Source organism: Dromiciops gliroides, chromosome 4 (assembly GCF_019393635.1).
Source record: "Dromiciops gliroides isolate mDroGli1 chromosome 4, mDroGli1.pri, whole genome shotgun sequence".
NCBI lineage: Eukaryota > Metazoa > Chordata > Mammalia > Microbiotheria > Microbiotheriidae > Dromiciops > Dromiciops gliroides.
In genome coordinates this window covers 315389095-315403481 of record NC_057864.1, presented here as the reverse complement: position 1 = coordinate 315403481, position 14387 = coordinate 315389095, and the positions used below count along the sequence as shown (strand labels likewise).

The 14387-nt window shown below is 36.3% G+C and overlaps 1 protein-coding gene across 3 annotated transcripts in view; it reads left to right on the top strand.

Annotated features, from left to right (window-relative positions):
• MAP3K7 (mitogen-activated protein kinase kinase kinase 7) overlaps positions 1-14387 on the top strand; it is an 85592-nt gene that overhangs the window by 13656 nt on the left and 57549 nt on the right. For all 3 annotated transcript variants that reach the window (XR_006356332.1, XM_044002194.1, XM_044002195.1), the window contains exons 2-5: positions 8473-8583; positions 9535-9600; positions 11342-11387; positions 12403-12541. Coding sequence is in view for 2 of the 3 variants with exons in the window: in XM_044002194.1 (XP_043858129.1) it covers positions 8473-8583; positions 9535-9600; positions 11342-11387; positions 12403-12541 (362 nt within the window). In the remaining variant the exon portion in view is untranslated. The remainder of the gene's footprint in view (positions 1-8472; positions 8584-9534; positions 9601-11341; positions 11388-12402; positions 12542-14387) is intronic.

Genomic DNA, 14387 nt, shown 5'->3' with positions numbered 1-14387 from the left:
CAGAAAATTAATATGGGCTCATACACCTAAGGGAGGACTCTAGAGGTCATCCTGGCCTACCCTCTCATTTTGCAAAGGAGGAAATTAAGGACTAGAAAGGTTATGTGACTTACCCGAGGTCCCAGGAGTAAGCAGCACAGCTGGGGTTCCAATTTGAGTTCTGGGACCCAGGCATTCTTTTCAAAGCACAAACTCATTCCTCAAAAATCATTGGTTTTCTCTGAGGGAAGATCCCTCATATGGTTTTATTGTTATCCCTATCTTATCTTGGTGGACATTTGCTTTCTTCCTAAAAGAAACTAAAAATGTTTATGCCACCCCAACCTTTCTCTAGCTTCCCTTTATGTGTTTGCTTGTATTTGTACTCATAGCCCTTAAATTAGTATATAGTACATGGTTGCATTTAAAAAAATTTTTTTCATTCATTCATTCTTCTGCATTCCCTCTTTTTTATTCCCACTGCCACTGCCCTTTTTCATATAAAATCATAACTCTAGATCTGGAATGAAATTTTAAAGACCTTCTGCTCCAGCCTCCTCAGTTTTTATATTTAGGAAATTGAAAACTAGAAAGAGTAAGTGACTTGTCCAAAGTCACACAAGAGGTAAGGGGCAGAGAGATCCAAATCTAGAATTCCTTACCATCACATGTTGACATATAAATTCCTATTTATTCTAATCAAGATCGTTAATTCATTCATTCTATGAATCACTCGTTATTCTTGAGTCATTCAGTCAGGTACAGTTCTTCATGACCCCATGGATTATAGCATGCCAGTACTTGTCCATCAGTTTTTCTTGGCAGGGATACTGGATTTCTCCATTGGATTAAGGCAAACATAAGTAATGTGACTTGCCCAGGATCACACAGCTAGTCAGTATCCGAGGCTGAATTAGAACTCAGGTTTGGGGCGGGGGGGGGGGGGAAGCTAGGTGGCACAGTGGTTAAAACACCAGTCCTGGATTCAGGAGGACCTGAGTTCATATCCAGCCTCAGACAATTGACACTTAATAGCTATGTGACCCTGGGTAAGTCACTTAACCCTCACTGCCCTGCAAAAACAAAAACAAAAAAAAAGAACTGAGGTCTGTCTGACTCCAGGCCCAGCACTATCTACTGAGCCACCTAGTTGCCTTGCATCAGACCTTAATCATCTTCATAGTGAACCTTACTGAATGATAGAGGAGATGAAACAACATGATAACCATAATGCTTAATATGATATAACATAATGTAACATCCATAAATTAACAAAATATTAAAATTTTCTAAGAAAATCTAGATGGTTCAAATTTAAGGGAAGACTGTGGAGGAGGTAATATTTAAGTTGGACATCAATGGAGCGAAATAAATTCGAACACTGTGACCTTTACCATGTTTAATCTCTCAGGGTTCCCAGGCAATTCTAAGATATATAAGTCAAAGATGAATTGTTGACACCACTGGAGGGACTTTCCATACTGTGAATTCCCTACACCAAGGAAATCATTTGTCCAGAATCCATGCCCATTACCCTCACTACCACTGCCATCATCCCTAAATAGTTAAGTCAGTGGAAGGACATTCCTGTGTCCTTTCTGCCAACTGTGGTAAAAAAATATGAAAGTTTTTTAACAGTCGGTTAGGATAACTGAAAGACGCCAGTTTTTGAAGGGCCACCCATTTTGGGGAGGAGACCAACAGTCCGCCTGCTGCGCACATCAGAGCACTCGACTTCCGGGGTGCAAGCTTAAAAGGCAAGGAGAGAACGGAAGTGGGGCTTTTTTTCCTGCTCTGCTGGTCTCCTGACTGCGCTGCACAGACGATCTCTCTCTCTCCAAAGGTGGCCTTCTCTTTTGGTGAGTTTTTATAAGGAATATAGACTAAGCTTAGACTTAAGACGATTTGTATTGTGTTTCTACTTTCCTATCCTTCTAATCAACATCACCTTGTGACTACCATAACAATAAAAGGTCTATCTAGAAAACCAAAAGCTTCTTCCATTTACTAGTCTGGGAGATAAATTAAGGGAAAGGTTAAGTAGGGGAGATTTATGATCTAATATCCAATTTTAAATCTCACACAATATTTTGTTCTTTGTCCACCATGGTACATTTCTCTGCTTGACTAATTTTCATAATACATAGCTCTGATCATGACACTACATTTCTCTAAAAAACCTTCAGTGGCCCTTGTTTGCCTACTAAATAAAGTCCAGACTTATTAGTCTGGCATTCACAACCCTCCATTTTCCAGCTTTGACTTTTCATCCTTCTTATTCTACCTTTCCTCCCCCTTTTTCAATCTCCATTTTAACCAAATTGAACTAGGTGCTGTATACAAAGCACGTTCCATATGTTCCCACTGTTGCTTACATTGTTTTTGTTGTTGTTGTTGTTGTTTAGTGAGGCAATTGGGGTTAAGTGACTTGCCCAGGGTCACACAGCTAGTAAGTGTTAAAAGTGTCTGAGGCCGGATTTGAACTCAGGTACTCCTGACTCCAGGACCGGTGCTCTATCCACTGTGCCACCTAGCTGCCCCTGTTGCTTACATTGTTAAAGAAAGAGTCTTTTGTAGCATATTTTGTACTTCAGAAAGCTTTAAAAAGTACCCAGGAGAAACAGCATGAAAACTATCCTCAAGCCACTTTTTAAAGACATTCATTTGAGTAGTTGGAGAGAGAAAGAGACCAGAGGATGAAGAAGCTCACCTGGAATGTGGCAGATGACCAGACGAAATACAGTATCTAGTAGCTTCCTGTTTTAACTAATTAGTCTTGCTAACTATGTGCCAGACTCAGGTGTTTTTATGCTTTTGAAATAATGTAAGTCATCTCAGTGCCACATACCTTCAGTTACCCCATCCTATTATGGTTCTATATTTTCCCCTCTCCTTGAAATGCATTTTTCCCCCTGTTGACAGGCTTTTCAGACTTGAAGCCCAACTTAAATATAATCTCTCTATAAAATCTTTCCTGATTTCTTTCTCTTCCCCCTCCCACAATGTGGAAGTGATCTCCCCCTATTCTGATCTCATAGCACTTCTTATGTCATTGCTATGTTCTACATTTTATTATATTTACCTTTGTATGAGCCTTCTCATTCATTCCTTGTAATCTCATTGAGGGAAAGGTAGCTTCTTAATTATTTTTGTAGCTGGAGTGGGGTACTTAATAAGTATGGGAAAAACTGAATGTAGGCAGATGGCTTATCTCATCCATTTTATTTTGATTTTTAATAGTTTTTATTTCATTAGGTCAGATTTTCTGACATCTCAATTCTGAGGATATAGCTTATTTGAACTCTGTAGCTTCTTTCCATAAAGTAATTCTTCCATAAGATTTTTAACCTTTATTGTGTCATAGACACATTGAATGCCTTTTGACTGACTGGTAAAGTCTATGGACTCCTTCCTAAAATAATATTTTAAATGCATAAAATTAAAAAAAAACACAAAGGTTACAGAGAAAAACAATTCTGTTGAAATACATTTTTTTTTAATTCACAGACCCCAGATTATGAACCTCTGGTTTATAAAAGAATGAAATTAAATCTAAACATTTGGTTTTATATTAACCTTCAAAATAAAACTCCAAAATGTAGGGGCAGCTAGGTGGCGCAGTGGATAGAGTACCGGCCCTAGAGTGAGGATTACCTGAGTTCAAATCCAGCCTCAGACACTTAACACTTACTAGCTGTGTGACCCTGGGCAAGTCACTTAACCCCAATTGCCTCACTAAAAAATAAAATAAAAACTCCAAAATGTATACATCTATAAGAATTTTTATTCATCTCCCTACCCCCTAGGCATGTATATCTACTATAATAATTTACTTCCAGCAAAACTTTTGGATCTTTATAAAACAAATTCCTAGCCTTCATTGACAACCTAGATTCAACTTTGAGTTGTGCTAATATAGGAAAATATTATCCAGGAGGATCAGAAATTGTTTTCTTGACTTTAAAGTACATTTTATATTTTTGAGTTTGTTTTTAAGTTCCTAATTTTTGAATTCAACAATTTCATTACTCTCCTATACCACTAACTTTCTAGTCTCCCAAATTGAAAATCTCAATCATCTTTAACACCTTTCTTTCCCGCACTCTATTTTCAGTAATCATGTCCTATAAACTTTGCCTTTAAGATATCTCATATTTGTCTTCTTCCTTTTCATACACACTTGCCCTTACTGGAGTCAGATAGTCCTTGACTAAGGAGGTGATCACTCTTTTATACACTGCCTTGGTCATACCACATCTGGAGCTTTGAATTTAGCTCTAACTCATTTGAAGAGCACCCAGAGGAAGGCATCCATGGTACATGCACTGGGGGTGTTTCTTTAGCCTATTAACAAAAGACATAATATCCCTCTTCAAGTCTCTTAAAGGGCTGTATGGGAAAAGGGAATTCAATTTGTACTTATCCCCATATGGGAGAATTAGGAGCAATAGATGGAATTGGCAGGGGCTGGTTTAGGATTGATTTAAAGAAAAACTTTCTAACAAAACTGCCTTCCCTTTCACTGCATTCTCTCTCACTGAAGGACTTGGGCAAATCCTGGATGACTATTTGTCTGTTATGTTGGTGATCAAGGATTTTTAATTGGAGACCCCAGATAGTTTTCAGGGTGTCCTTGTAATTAGATAATAAAAATATATTTATTTTCATTAACCTTTTTATTAAAACATAGCATTTCCTTCAATCATGTATTTAAAAAAAAATTCTGAGAATAGTTCCATAAGTTTCACTATACTAGCAGAGAAATACATGACACAGAAAGGGTTAAGAGCACCTGTTTTTTCAAATATGGTTTGGATCCCTTCCAACTCAGATTTAGTGATGCATTTATTTAAAATCTTATCACCTCATGCTTCAACCATAATAGCCTCCTTACTCTCTTCCAATTCATTCTAAGAAACTATTATATAAAACTTTTTAAAGCTCCATTATGATTATGTTATCCCTTTGTTTAAGACCTGAGTACAAATCTGGCCTCAGACACTTACTAGCTGCATGACCTTGGGCAAGTCATTTAATATCTGTTTACCTCAGTTTCCTTATCTGTAAAATGGGAGTAATGATAGCACCTACCTCCCAGGGTTATTGTGAGGATCAAATGAGAAAATATTTGTAAAGCACTTAGCTCATTGCCTGGCACACAATAGGTTTTATATAAATGCAAACTATCGTTGCCTAGAAGATAAAGTACAAACTACTTAGTCTGGCATTCAGTACCCTATTATATAGCTCCAGCATGCTTCTCCAACTTTTTCTCTCTATACTCCCAAATTGAAACCCTCTACTGCAACAAAACTTGTCTATTTGTTCTCTACTGAACAAGGTTTTTGTGCAGACCTTCCTCTTCCCAGACTGTCCTTTAGATTGTTCCCAAACTTCTGTCCTCTCCAGGAAGCCTAACCCAGCCTACTTTGATCTCCTTTTTCCTTTAACAAATAGCATTTATTGGTCCTATAAATTATTTTTAAATGGATAATAACTTACCTTTAAATAACTGCTTCTGCTTTCCTCACAATTATTCTATGAGGTATCATTATCCAAATTTTTTAAATAAAGACTGAAATTCAGAAATTTAATGACTAGTTAAGTTTCAAAGCTTAGTGAAGGCCTTTGGACTGTTCTATAGCTGCTTCCTTTTGTCATTTATTATCTTGTAGTGTTAGTTAACTTTTCAAGAATTTATGTTTTTTCTCCCAAATAAGACTATAATTTAAGCTTCTTAAAGGAAGAGATTGTGCCTAATACAGGTAGTCCCTGATTTTAATGAAATAGGATGACAACTGTATTAATGATTTCTCGGTAGTTTTGCATAAAAAACCTTCACTTATTTGCCCACTAGATGGCACATGAGCATCAGTAAGGAGAAATAATGACTGAGTATACTTTCTACTGTTCTACTGTTTAGTATGTACTGGAGACTGGTAAATGTCTGACTGAGCAGATTAAGGCAATTAGAAATTAAGTACAGGTGTTTCTAGCCCATTTTAAATGAACAGATTGATAAAATACAAAGTGATAAGTAAAAAAGATACATTGTTTCTTTGTACCTATATAGTCTAACTTGCAACTGGTCGTGGCAGTTGATGTTTAACATAAACTGATAATAAATATCAGGTAAATAAAGGCTCTTTTTTTGGAGTCAGGAAGCCCTGGGATCAAGTCTTCAAGCTGTTAAAACATGTTACTTAACTCCCTTGTTTTAAGATTATAAATCACAAATGAGTTTTCAGTCTTTCTCCTTAGAGAGAGTTTCCCTATCACAGGTTTGGACCAAAAACAGCCAGAAATTCAAAAGTATAATGTCAGAAAAGATGCATTATTCTAAGACATATCAGTAAATTCTAAAAGAATAATACCAGAAGTTCCAGAAAACATAATATACATGTAGCAGTCTTGACAAAGAGAAGGGAGGTACCCTAATCTGTGGTCTGGAGGTAAAGAAGAAAGAGAGATTTGGGGGATGATTTGAAGAGAGAAGGTCTTCCAGGAAGGTTCAGAGACCTGAAGGAAGCCAGTGATGGTGGGGCATGAAGTCTCTTATCCTCTACCCTGAGCAGTTTTCTGAAATAAGGCTCTGGTAGCCACAGTAGTCTAGTCCAGCACAGTTTGCCCCCTCCTAGGAGGAATAGAAAATCCAATGGAGACCTTTCCTTCTCACTTTCTTCCACAGGTACCCATAACTGAATGGTTTGGGGGGCGGGGGGTTAAGTGACTGAATAGGATTTACTTCAGGGTCACCCATAGTGATTTCAGAGGTTTTCCTTAATACACCCTCTCCTTGAAATTCATGTCTTCCTTTAACTGAAATAAAGTCTTTCATTCTCTGATTTACCTTAGTTCACATTGACTGAACTATAGTGTAATCTTTCAATAAATATAAAAATCCAATATTAGTTCCTTTACCAGTTTTATGAGAAAACTGGGATTAGAAAGCAGAGGGCTGCCTGTGTAACTTGGGGAACAGGAAAAGAGAGAAAACACAAGATTGGAACCTAAATAACCTAAATAATAAATAACCTCTTATATTTTCAGTTTGTTATCAGTTTAGCAAACACTTTTAAGAAGCTTCTGCTCAAGGCAAAGTATGATGCAGATATAGACATGACTATATATATATATATATTGACAGCTCATCAGGAAAACTGCCATCAAATCATGCCAATACAATTTGTAAAGGAGAGGTTTTGTCTCTTCGGTTCTTCATTTTTTTCCCTGAAAGATCCTCCAAAGAGGATGAGTCCACTTAGCATCCTAGAGGGCCTTTTCCTAGGTCTTTTTATGCTTTGTGGTTACTAGTGGGATGTTCTGGCTATCCATCTATTATCCCCTCTCTCATCACATGACTGTCCCACCTCCTTTTCTGATCATAAACTTTCTTGATATTTTCCTTTATGCTCCTTGTACCTACTATGCATTTTTCAGTGGCCTTTGGGTCAGCCTCTCAACTTTGACTCTTCAGAGGCTACAGTGTTCCAAGATTTGAAAAATCTGCCACATTGTCGGAAGAACAGTTGTGGGTATTTGTACCAGGAAGCAGGTTAGGGTTGTTAAAAGCACTGTCCAGTTTCCCAAACAAAATCCAGTATACTTACTTTCAGTTCTTGGCCCAACCCATTGTCTGTTTTTAGTGTCTCCCTCAGATATAGGTACATTCTTTTGATATTTTCCTCTTCTTGAGACACCTTATAAAATAATACCTCTCTGCTTTCAAGATTGGGTTACTGTCAGCAGGAAGTCCCTGTTGAAGCCTATTGTAGAAGAAATGATAACTTTTCAAATATTTGCAGGGCTGTCATATGGAAGGAGCAGTAAACTTGTTCTCTTGTTCCAGAGGACAAGGTCTAATGCCAGTGTATTGCAATTACAGAGAAGCAGGTTTCAGTTCAATGTTTGGAAAAACTTTGTAGCCCTTAAGAGTACTGTCCCCAATGAAATGATCTCCTCTAAGAGTAAGGAAGTTTCTTTTACTAGAAATGTTCAAACATAGACCAACCAACTGTCAGGGATATTATAGAAGAGATTTTTTTTTAATCAGGTGGGAAATTGATCTAGATAACCACATAGATCCTTTCCAAGTCCAATAATTTAGATATTTTATTCAAATAACTTTTTATATTTTTAAAAATCTGATATTTTTCTTAATACTGATTGGATTTCCCACCATCACTTTTCCTTTCATTTTTTTTCTCCTTTATGCCATTTGCCACTCTGTCTAATCTAGCTCCTCCTACTGTTTTCTTATTCTATAAATTCCCTCACAGCATATTTGTTCTAGCTGCAAGTTTCTTGAGGACAGGGACTACATCTCCATTTGATTCTGTGTCTATTCATCCTTTTTTTTAAAGTTGATTCCAATGCTATGAATTCAAATGCAAATTATTTCTAAAATTTTTTTCAACCACTGACTTTCAGATTGGCATAAATAAATTTTTTGAATCTTGCTTTGCATCTCATTATAACATTTTTGAATCCTAGGTTGTTGGAAGAGGAGCCTTTGGAGTGGTATGCAAGGCTAAATGGAGAGCAAAAGATGTGGCCATTAAACAAATAGAAAGCGAATCTGAGAGAAAAGCCTTTATTGTAGAGGTAAGACACTCAGATTGTTATGTCTTAAGAAAGTATCTTTTGCTATTACAGTTTTTTATCATATGGGTGTGGTACTTAAAGCAGTTTTGCCAATAAATAAAATGGCTATTTTTTTAAGAAGGAATTCCTTTAGCCATTTGAATGTCAGAGCCCTGCATAGTTAAAACATTGGAAATGACATTGTAAATGATTTTTCTTACTTCCCTTCTAGAATATAACAGATTTACCATATCAACCAAACTACTTAGCTATCTCAAAATTAATGGCATTACCTTGTAACTTAAACAGGTAAAAATTACTTTCTCCCATTACCTGAATTGAGCTGGGGAATATTAATATATTTTTCTAATTGAATTGTAATTTTTTTTCTTTAATTCAAAGTAGATTCTTTGGAGAGTGAAAAATTTAAATTTCCTAGTTCAGAGAGAAAATATTAAACTCTAGTCATATTCAGTCATGCAGGAATCCCTTGAATTCAGTAACTGTGAAAAGATATTATATATATAAAATTTGGTTTTGCTTTTTATTGTTTATTGTTTTTTGGGTTTTTTGGTGAGGCAATTGGGGCTAAGTGACTTGCCCAGGGTCACACAGTTAGTAAGTGTTAAGTGTCTGAGGCCGGATTTGAACTCAGGTCCTCCTGAATCCAAGGCCGGTGCTTTATCCACTGCACCACCTAGCTGCCCCTGGTTTTGCTTTTTAAATTGATATCTAGGCAGAGTTTCATATGTTGTTACCATGCTGAAAGAGATAATCATATAGTAGCTATCAAACCAATTTATCAGTTTCTTTTTTTTAAACCTTAATAGCTAGTGGATAATTTATGTGTGCCTTTGAAAGTGTCTGTATTTTGATATTTTATTGTAGTTTATACTTTCATTTACAGCATAATTTTAAAATAACTGCATTAAAGATTAATACTTTTTTAAAGGGTTACTTAATTTGTTCCAGCTTCGGCAATTGTCCCGTGTAAACCATCCAAATATTGTGAAGTTATATGGAGCCTGTTTAAATCCAGTAAGTTTATGATGTTCTCAGTGGATATATTATCTGTACAGTGATATAGAAGATGTGATAGGGCTTAATACAAAACTATTTAAACCTAAATCTTCATAATACATATGCTTGTGGAAATTTTTCTCACTCTACATTTTCTTTTCTTTTCTTCTTCTTTTTTTTTTTTTTTTGGGTGAGGCAATTGGGGTTAAGTGACTTGCCCAGGGTCACACAGCTAGTAAGTATCAAGTGTCTGAGGCAGGATTTGAACTCAGGTCCTCGACTCCAGGGCCGGTGCTCTAACCACTTCGCCACCTAGCTGCCCCTACACTCTACATTTTTTTTAAAGTAGGGGTTTTTTGGGGATGTCATTTATTTTAGTATCACTGTCATTTCTGATGATTCTCTTCCATTTCTCCCCATCTCCCAGCATCAAACACTCCCTTATAACAATGAAAAACAAACAATTGATACTTTGATCATTTCTGACTATGTATGTAACATTCTGCCTCCTTAGTTCCCTACCTCTCTACCAGAAGGAGGGAGACATTTTATTATCTGTTCCCTCCGACCAGTTTTAGTCTCTACAGTTAGCTTATTTATTTATTGGGGGGGGGGGGGGCGGGGTTGTTTTGTTTTTGTTTTTGCTGGGCAATGAGGGTTAAATGACTTGCCCAGGGTCATACAGCTAGTAAGTGTCAAGTGTCTGAGGTTAAATTTGAACTCAGGTCCTCCTGAATCCAGGACCGGTGCTTTATCCACTGCGCCACCTAGCTGCCCCTAAAATAGCTTTTTAAAAAAATAATGTAATATTTGATAAATAGTTAATGCTTAAAAATCAAATCTTTTCCCTGTATACTAATGAATATACAAATTCAACTTGAAATGTAGTTATTATTTTTAAACTTTAAGATAAATCAGTAGTTTATTTAAAACAATTTCATCCTGTCATACAGATTTCACATTTGTCTTTTCATCATCCACGAATGTGGTAAATGCATATGTTTCTTGTTCTAATCTTAGCCAACAACACATGTCACATCTCTCCTATAAAATTAGGATATGTTTTTCTAATGCCTTAAGGATTTTTCATCATTGTATTTTATTTGATTTTGTCCTTAAATGAGGGCATACTTTTTTAGTTTACTATTGCTTCAGGCTTATTCATTCTACTTGACCCATCTTGGCCAACAGGATATAAGCTTCTTCAGGGCAGGGAATGTTTTGGGTTTTACCTTTATGTTCTCAGCATCTAGCTGGAATCTAGCACTTTAAAAATAATTTCTTGCATCGAGTTGAATTTCCCATTGAAAAAATAACTAATTTGTTTTTCTTCACCATTCATCAAATTAATTTTAGAGTGATTTCAATCAATAAACATTTATTAAGTCCCTGCTGTGTACCAGAGTACTGGAGATGCAAAGATAAGTAACAAAAGATACCTGTTCTGATGGAACTTATGTTCTTTTCAGAGGTTAGCCATTCCAAATGTTCTCTATATAGACCCAATACAATTCAAATGATTCTGATTGATTGTGGCTTTACCTTTCGTGTTCTCATGTTTTGGGTAACCTCAGGAAACCTTTGTTTTAACTTTTAATTCTTCCATAAACTAATAATGACCTTAGCCAAGTTAGTTAATCCATTCAGTGTCCTAGTTTCTTCATCACTGAGGTAGGTCGAATAAGTATGTCTCTTAAGTATCTAACTTTAGGAGTCCTTTCTGTGTTTGTATCCTAAAGTCCATGTTTTTCCCCTTTAGGTATGCCTTGTAATGGAATATGCTGAAGGAGGCTCTTTATATAATGGTGAGTATCATTACAGCAGGTGATATAGTCTTTAAGAAATAAGTTCTTATACAAACTGAAAAAAAAAAACTTTTTAAAATTTATAACTCTAAGTTTATATGTAAAGTACTTTGAATGCTGTTCAATAATGTTATCAGGATATTAAAGGTGATAATTTCTAAACACTCACAAAAACAATTGGAATTAGTCATGTTTTTTAAAAATACAAGTAAAATCTAAGTGTTGTATGAGAAAGAAAAAGTGATAATGAAATAATTCTAATCTGTAAATTTATCAGTTCTTTTTTTCCCATTAGTTAGGATTCCTTTGATAATTTGAAAAGCAATAAGTAAAATAAAACTCCTTTTTAAAATTATTTTAGTATGTTTGACTTCAAGTTTCAGCCTTTTTTTTAAAAATCCATTTTGCACCATCTCAAATTTGGGCCTTTTCATTTCACATCTCTACCTGTCTTACCAATAACTGCAGTATTAATTTTTCTTCCTTTCAGTAAAAAAGACAATTATGGAAACCCTGCTATTTCATAAAATATTCCTGCCATGAGAGCTCTATTGCTCTAGCAGTTCTCTTTTGTGCTGTAATTTGAAGTACAACCAAATTATTCTCATTTTTTAATCTTTCTCTGTAAAATAATGGTGTATATTTGTATGTATACCTATATGTAGTATGCTATATGTATATATTTCTACATATATAGAGAAAGGGAATATGGTAATGTTTTAATTACATTTGAATGAATCACATTTGATATGAGTATTATTATATGATTGGTAATTTGTATGTAAATTATCTGCTTAAAATTAGGCATATTAAATCACTCCTTTTTAATGAGAAGAAAAATTAAAAGAGGATTCATGAGGGGATTTTCGGAAGAATAAGATGACACTGAGATGCCCTGGTGGTGGTAGTGGTAGTGGTGGTGCTGGTGGTGGCGGCATCAGCAATGATTAACTCTTTGTGTAGAGTAATATACAATCAAGTTCTTTTTAGTTTGTGCCTTTTTTTTTTTTTTAAGTGCTACACGGTGCCGAGCCCTTGCCATACTACACTGCTGCCCACGCGATGAGCTGGTGTTTACAGTGTTCCCAGGGAGTGGCGTATCTTCACAGTATGCAACCAAAAGCTCTAATTCACAGGGACTTGAAACCACCCAAGTAGGTTCCCATTTCATGATCTTTTGTAAGAAAGTTGATTATAATATAAGCTTATATTTTAAAATGTCATTTATAATGACCTTTTTATCTGATAAAGCAGTTTAATATAGTGGAAAGAGCTAAGGGCATTCTCTAAAACAATTGTGTGATTGTGAGCAAGTTACTGGAGCCCGATTCCCTAATCTATAAAATGAATAATAGTGTTTGTATCATCTAACAAAGTTGTTGGGAGAAAGGTAATTTGTAAACTTTCTTCATCCTCCCCACTCCCCAATTTGTTCTGGGCCTGTGGTTTCCTTGATAGAATAAATTCCCTCTCTCCATGATCATTCTGATCCTGTCACCACTCTACTCAGGAAACTCCCCTGGTTCCTTATTACCTCTAGGATCACATGTACACTCCTAAATCCAGGACCGGTGCTTTATCCACTGTGCCACCTAGCTGCCCCCAAGACTAGCCCAATCTTGAAGCCTTTCCTGATAATTTGATGCCGCCAGCCCCACCCCCACCAAGATGCTAGTGCACTCCCTCCCCAAATCACTTTGGATTCATTTGGTATTATGTATATACTCCTCTCTGTTCATATTCTCTCCCTCAATGGAATATAAGCTTCTTGAAGGCAAAGACTTCAATTCTTGTATTTGTATCCCCAGTCCTGGGCAGCTGGTTATGATCATAACTGTTATCATTATAATCACAATTATTGTTATTTTAGTATATAGGCCTGTAAAAATAGTTGACCCTTTCGTCTCACTGGGTCTAATTTTATACCTGGAGGACACAATACTTAGTGTCTACTGCTTAAATTCCAGTTTTACTCCATATAAAGGAATTAATCCAGTTACTAGAAGATCTAGGTCAGAATTATATTGGATTTTAATTTATACCTTCAAAATTGGTCAAAGACTTCAAAATTTTAGGTATTTATTTCAGAAGTATTAATATCATGGGGAAGTTTTGTTTGTTTTTTTTGTAGGCAGTCATTTGGGATGGGAAGAGGTCCTTTGCTATGCTTATTTTTCCTCTTTAAATGTATCTTCTTTTAAACCCTTACCATCACAGTCCCACACAGTCAGATCAAATATGCTATGGCATTTTTCTGGAAGATAAGGGACTTTGATGCTAAGTCACAAGTATGTACTCACTTTGTACCCCTTTTTTAGGAACATATTTAAAGCAGTAAACTATTCATCCTAAGTTCTACTTGTCACTCTCACTAGTCTAAAGATTCTTCTTTTGTATGGGGTCTTTTTGGCAGGGGGATCACTCTGTGAGAAAATAATGGGGTTTCTGGGGGACCCAGAGAACCCCCCACTCAAGGGAGCCTTACCTGACCTCTTTTAAGGCCAGCCCAGAGTCAGTAGAATTGGCAAAGGAAATGTAGATTGATCTTCCTGACTAACTAAAGGAAATTAACTCACCTAGGCAATCAATGGATTTGAATGTTACTGGCCAATTAGCTTGGATCAATATGCAGTGACCCACCTCTACCTGAGAGGGGATAAAAACCCTTGGGGCAAGGGGGATCGCTCTTTTCTCTCCTCTGCTCTTCTCGCTGCGCCTCTCCCCATCCTAGGATTTTATGCTGAGCCTGGGATTTTATGCTGGAGGAGGCAGCTACATGGTCCCCATGCTCTCTTTTCTATCTAGGTATGTAGGGCTTCTGAACTCTAATTCTGAGCAGTGTGCTCTCTTTCTTTACTAACATTTAATGTGCATCTTTTTCTTTTTCTTTTTTTTTTGGTGAGGTAATTGGGGTTAAGTGACTTGCCCAGGGTCACACAGCTAGTAAGTGTTAAATGTCTGAGGTCAGATTTGAACTCAGGTCCTCCTGAATCCAGGGCC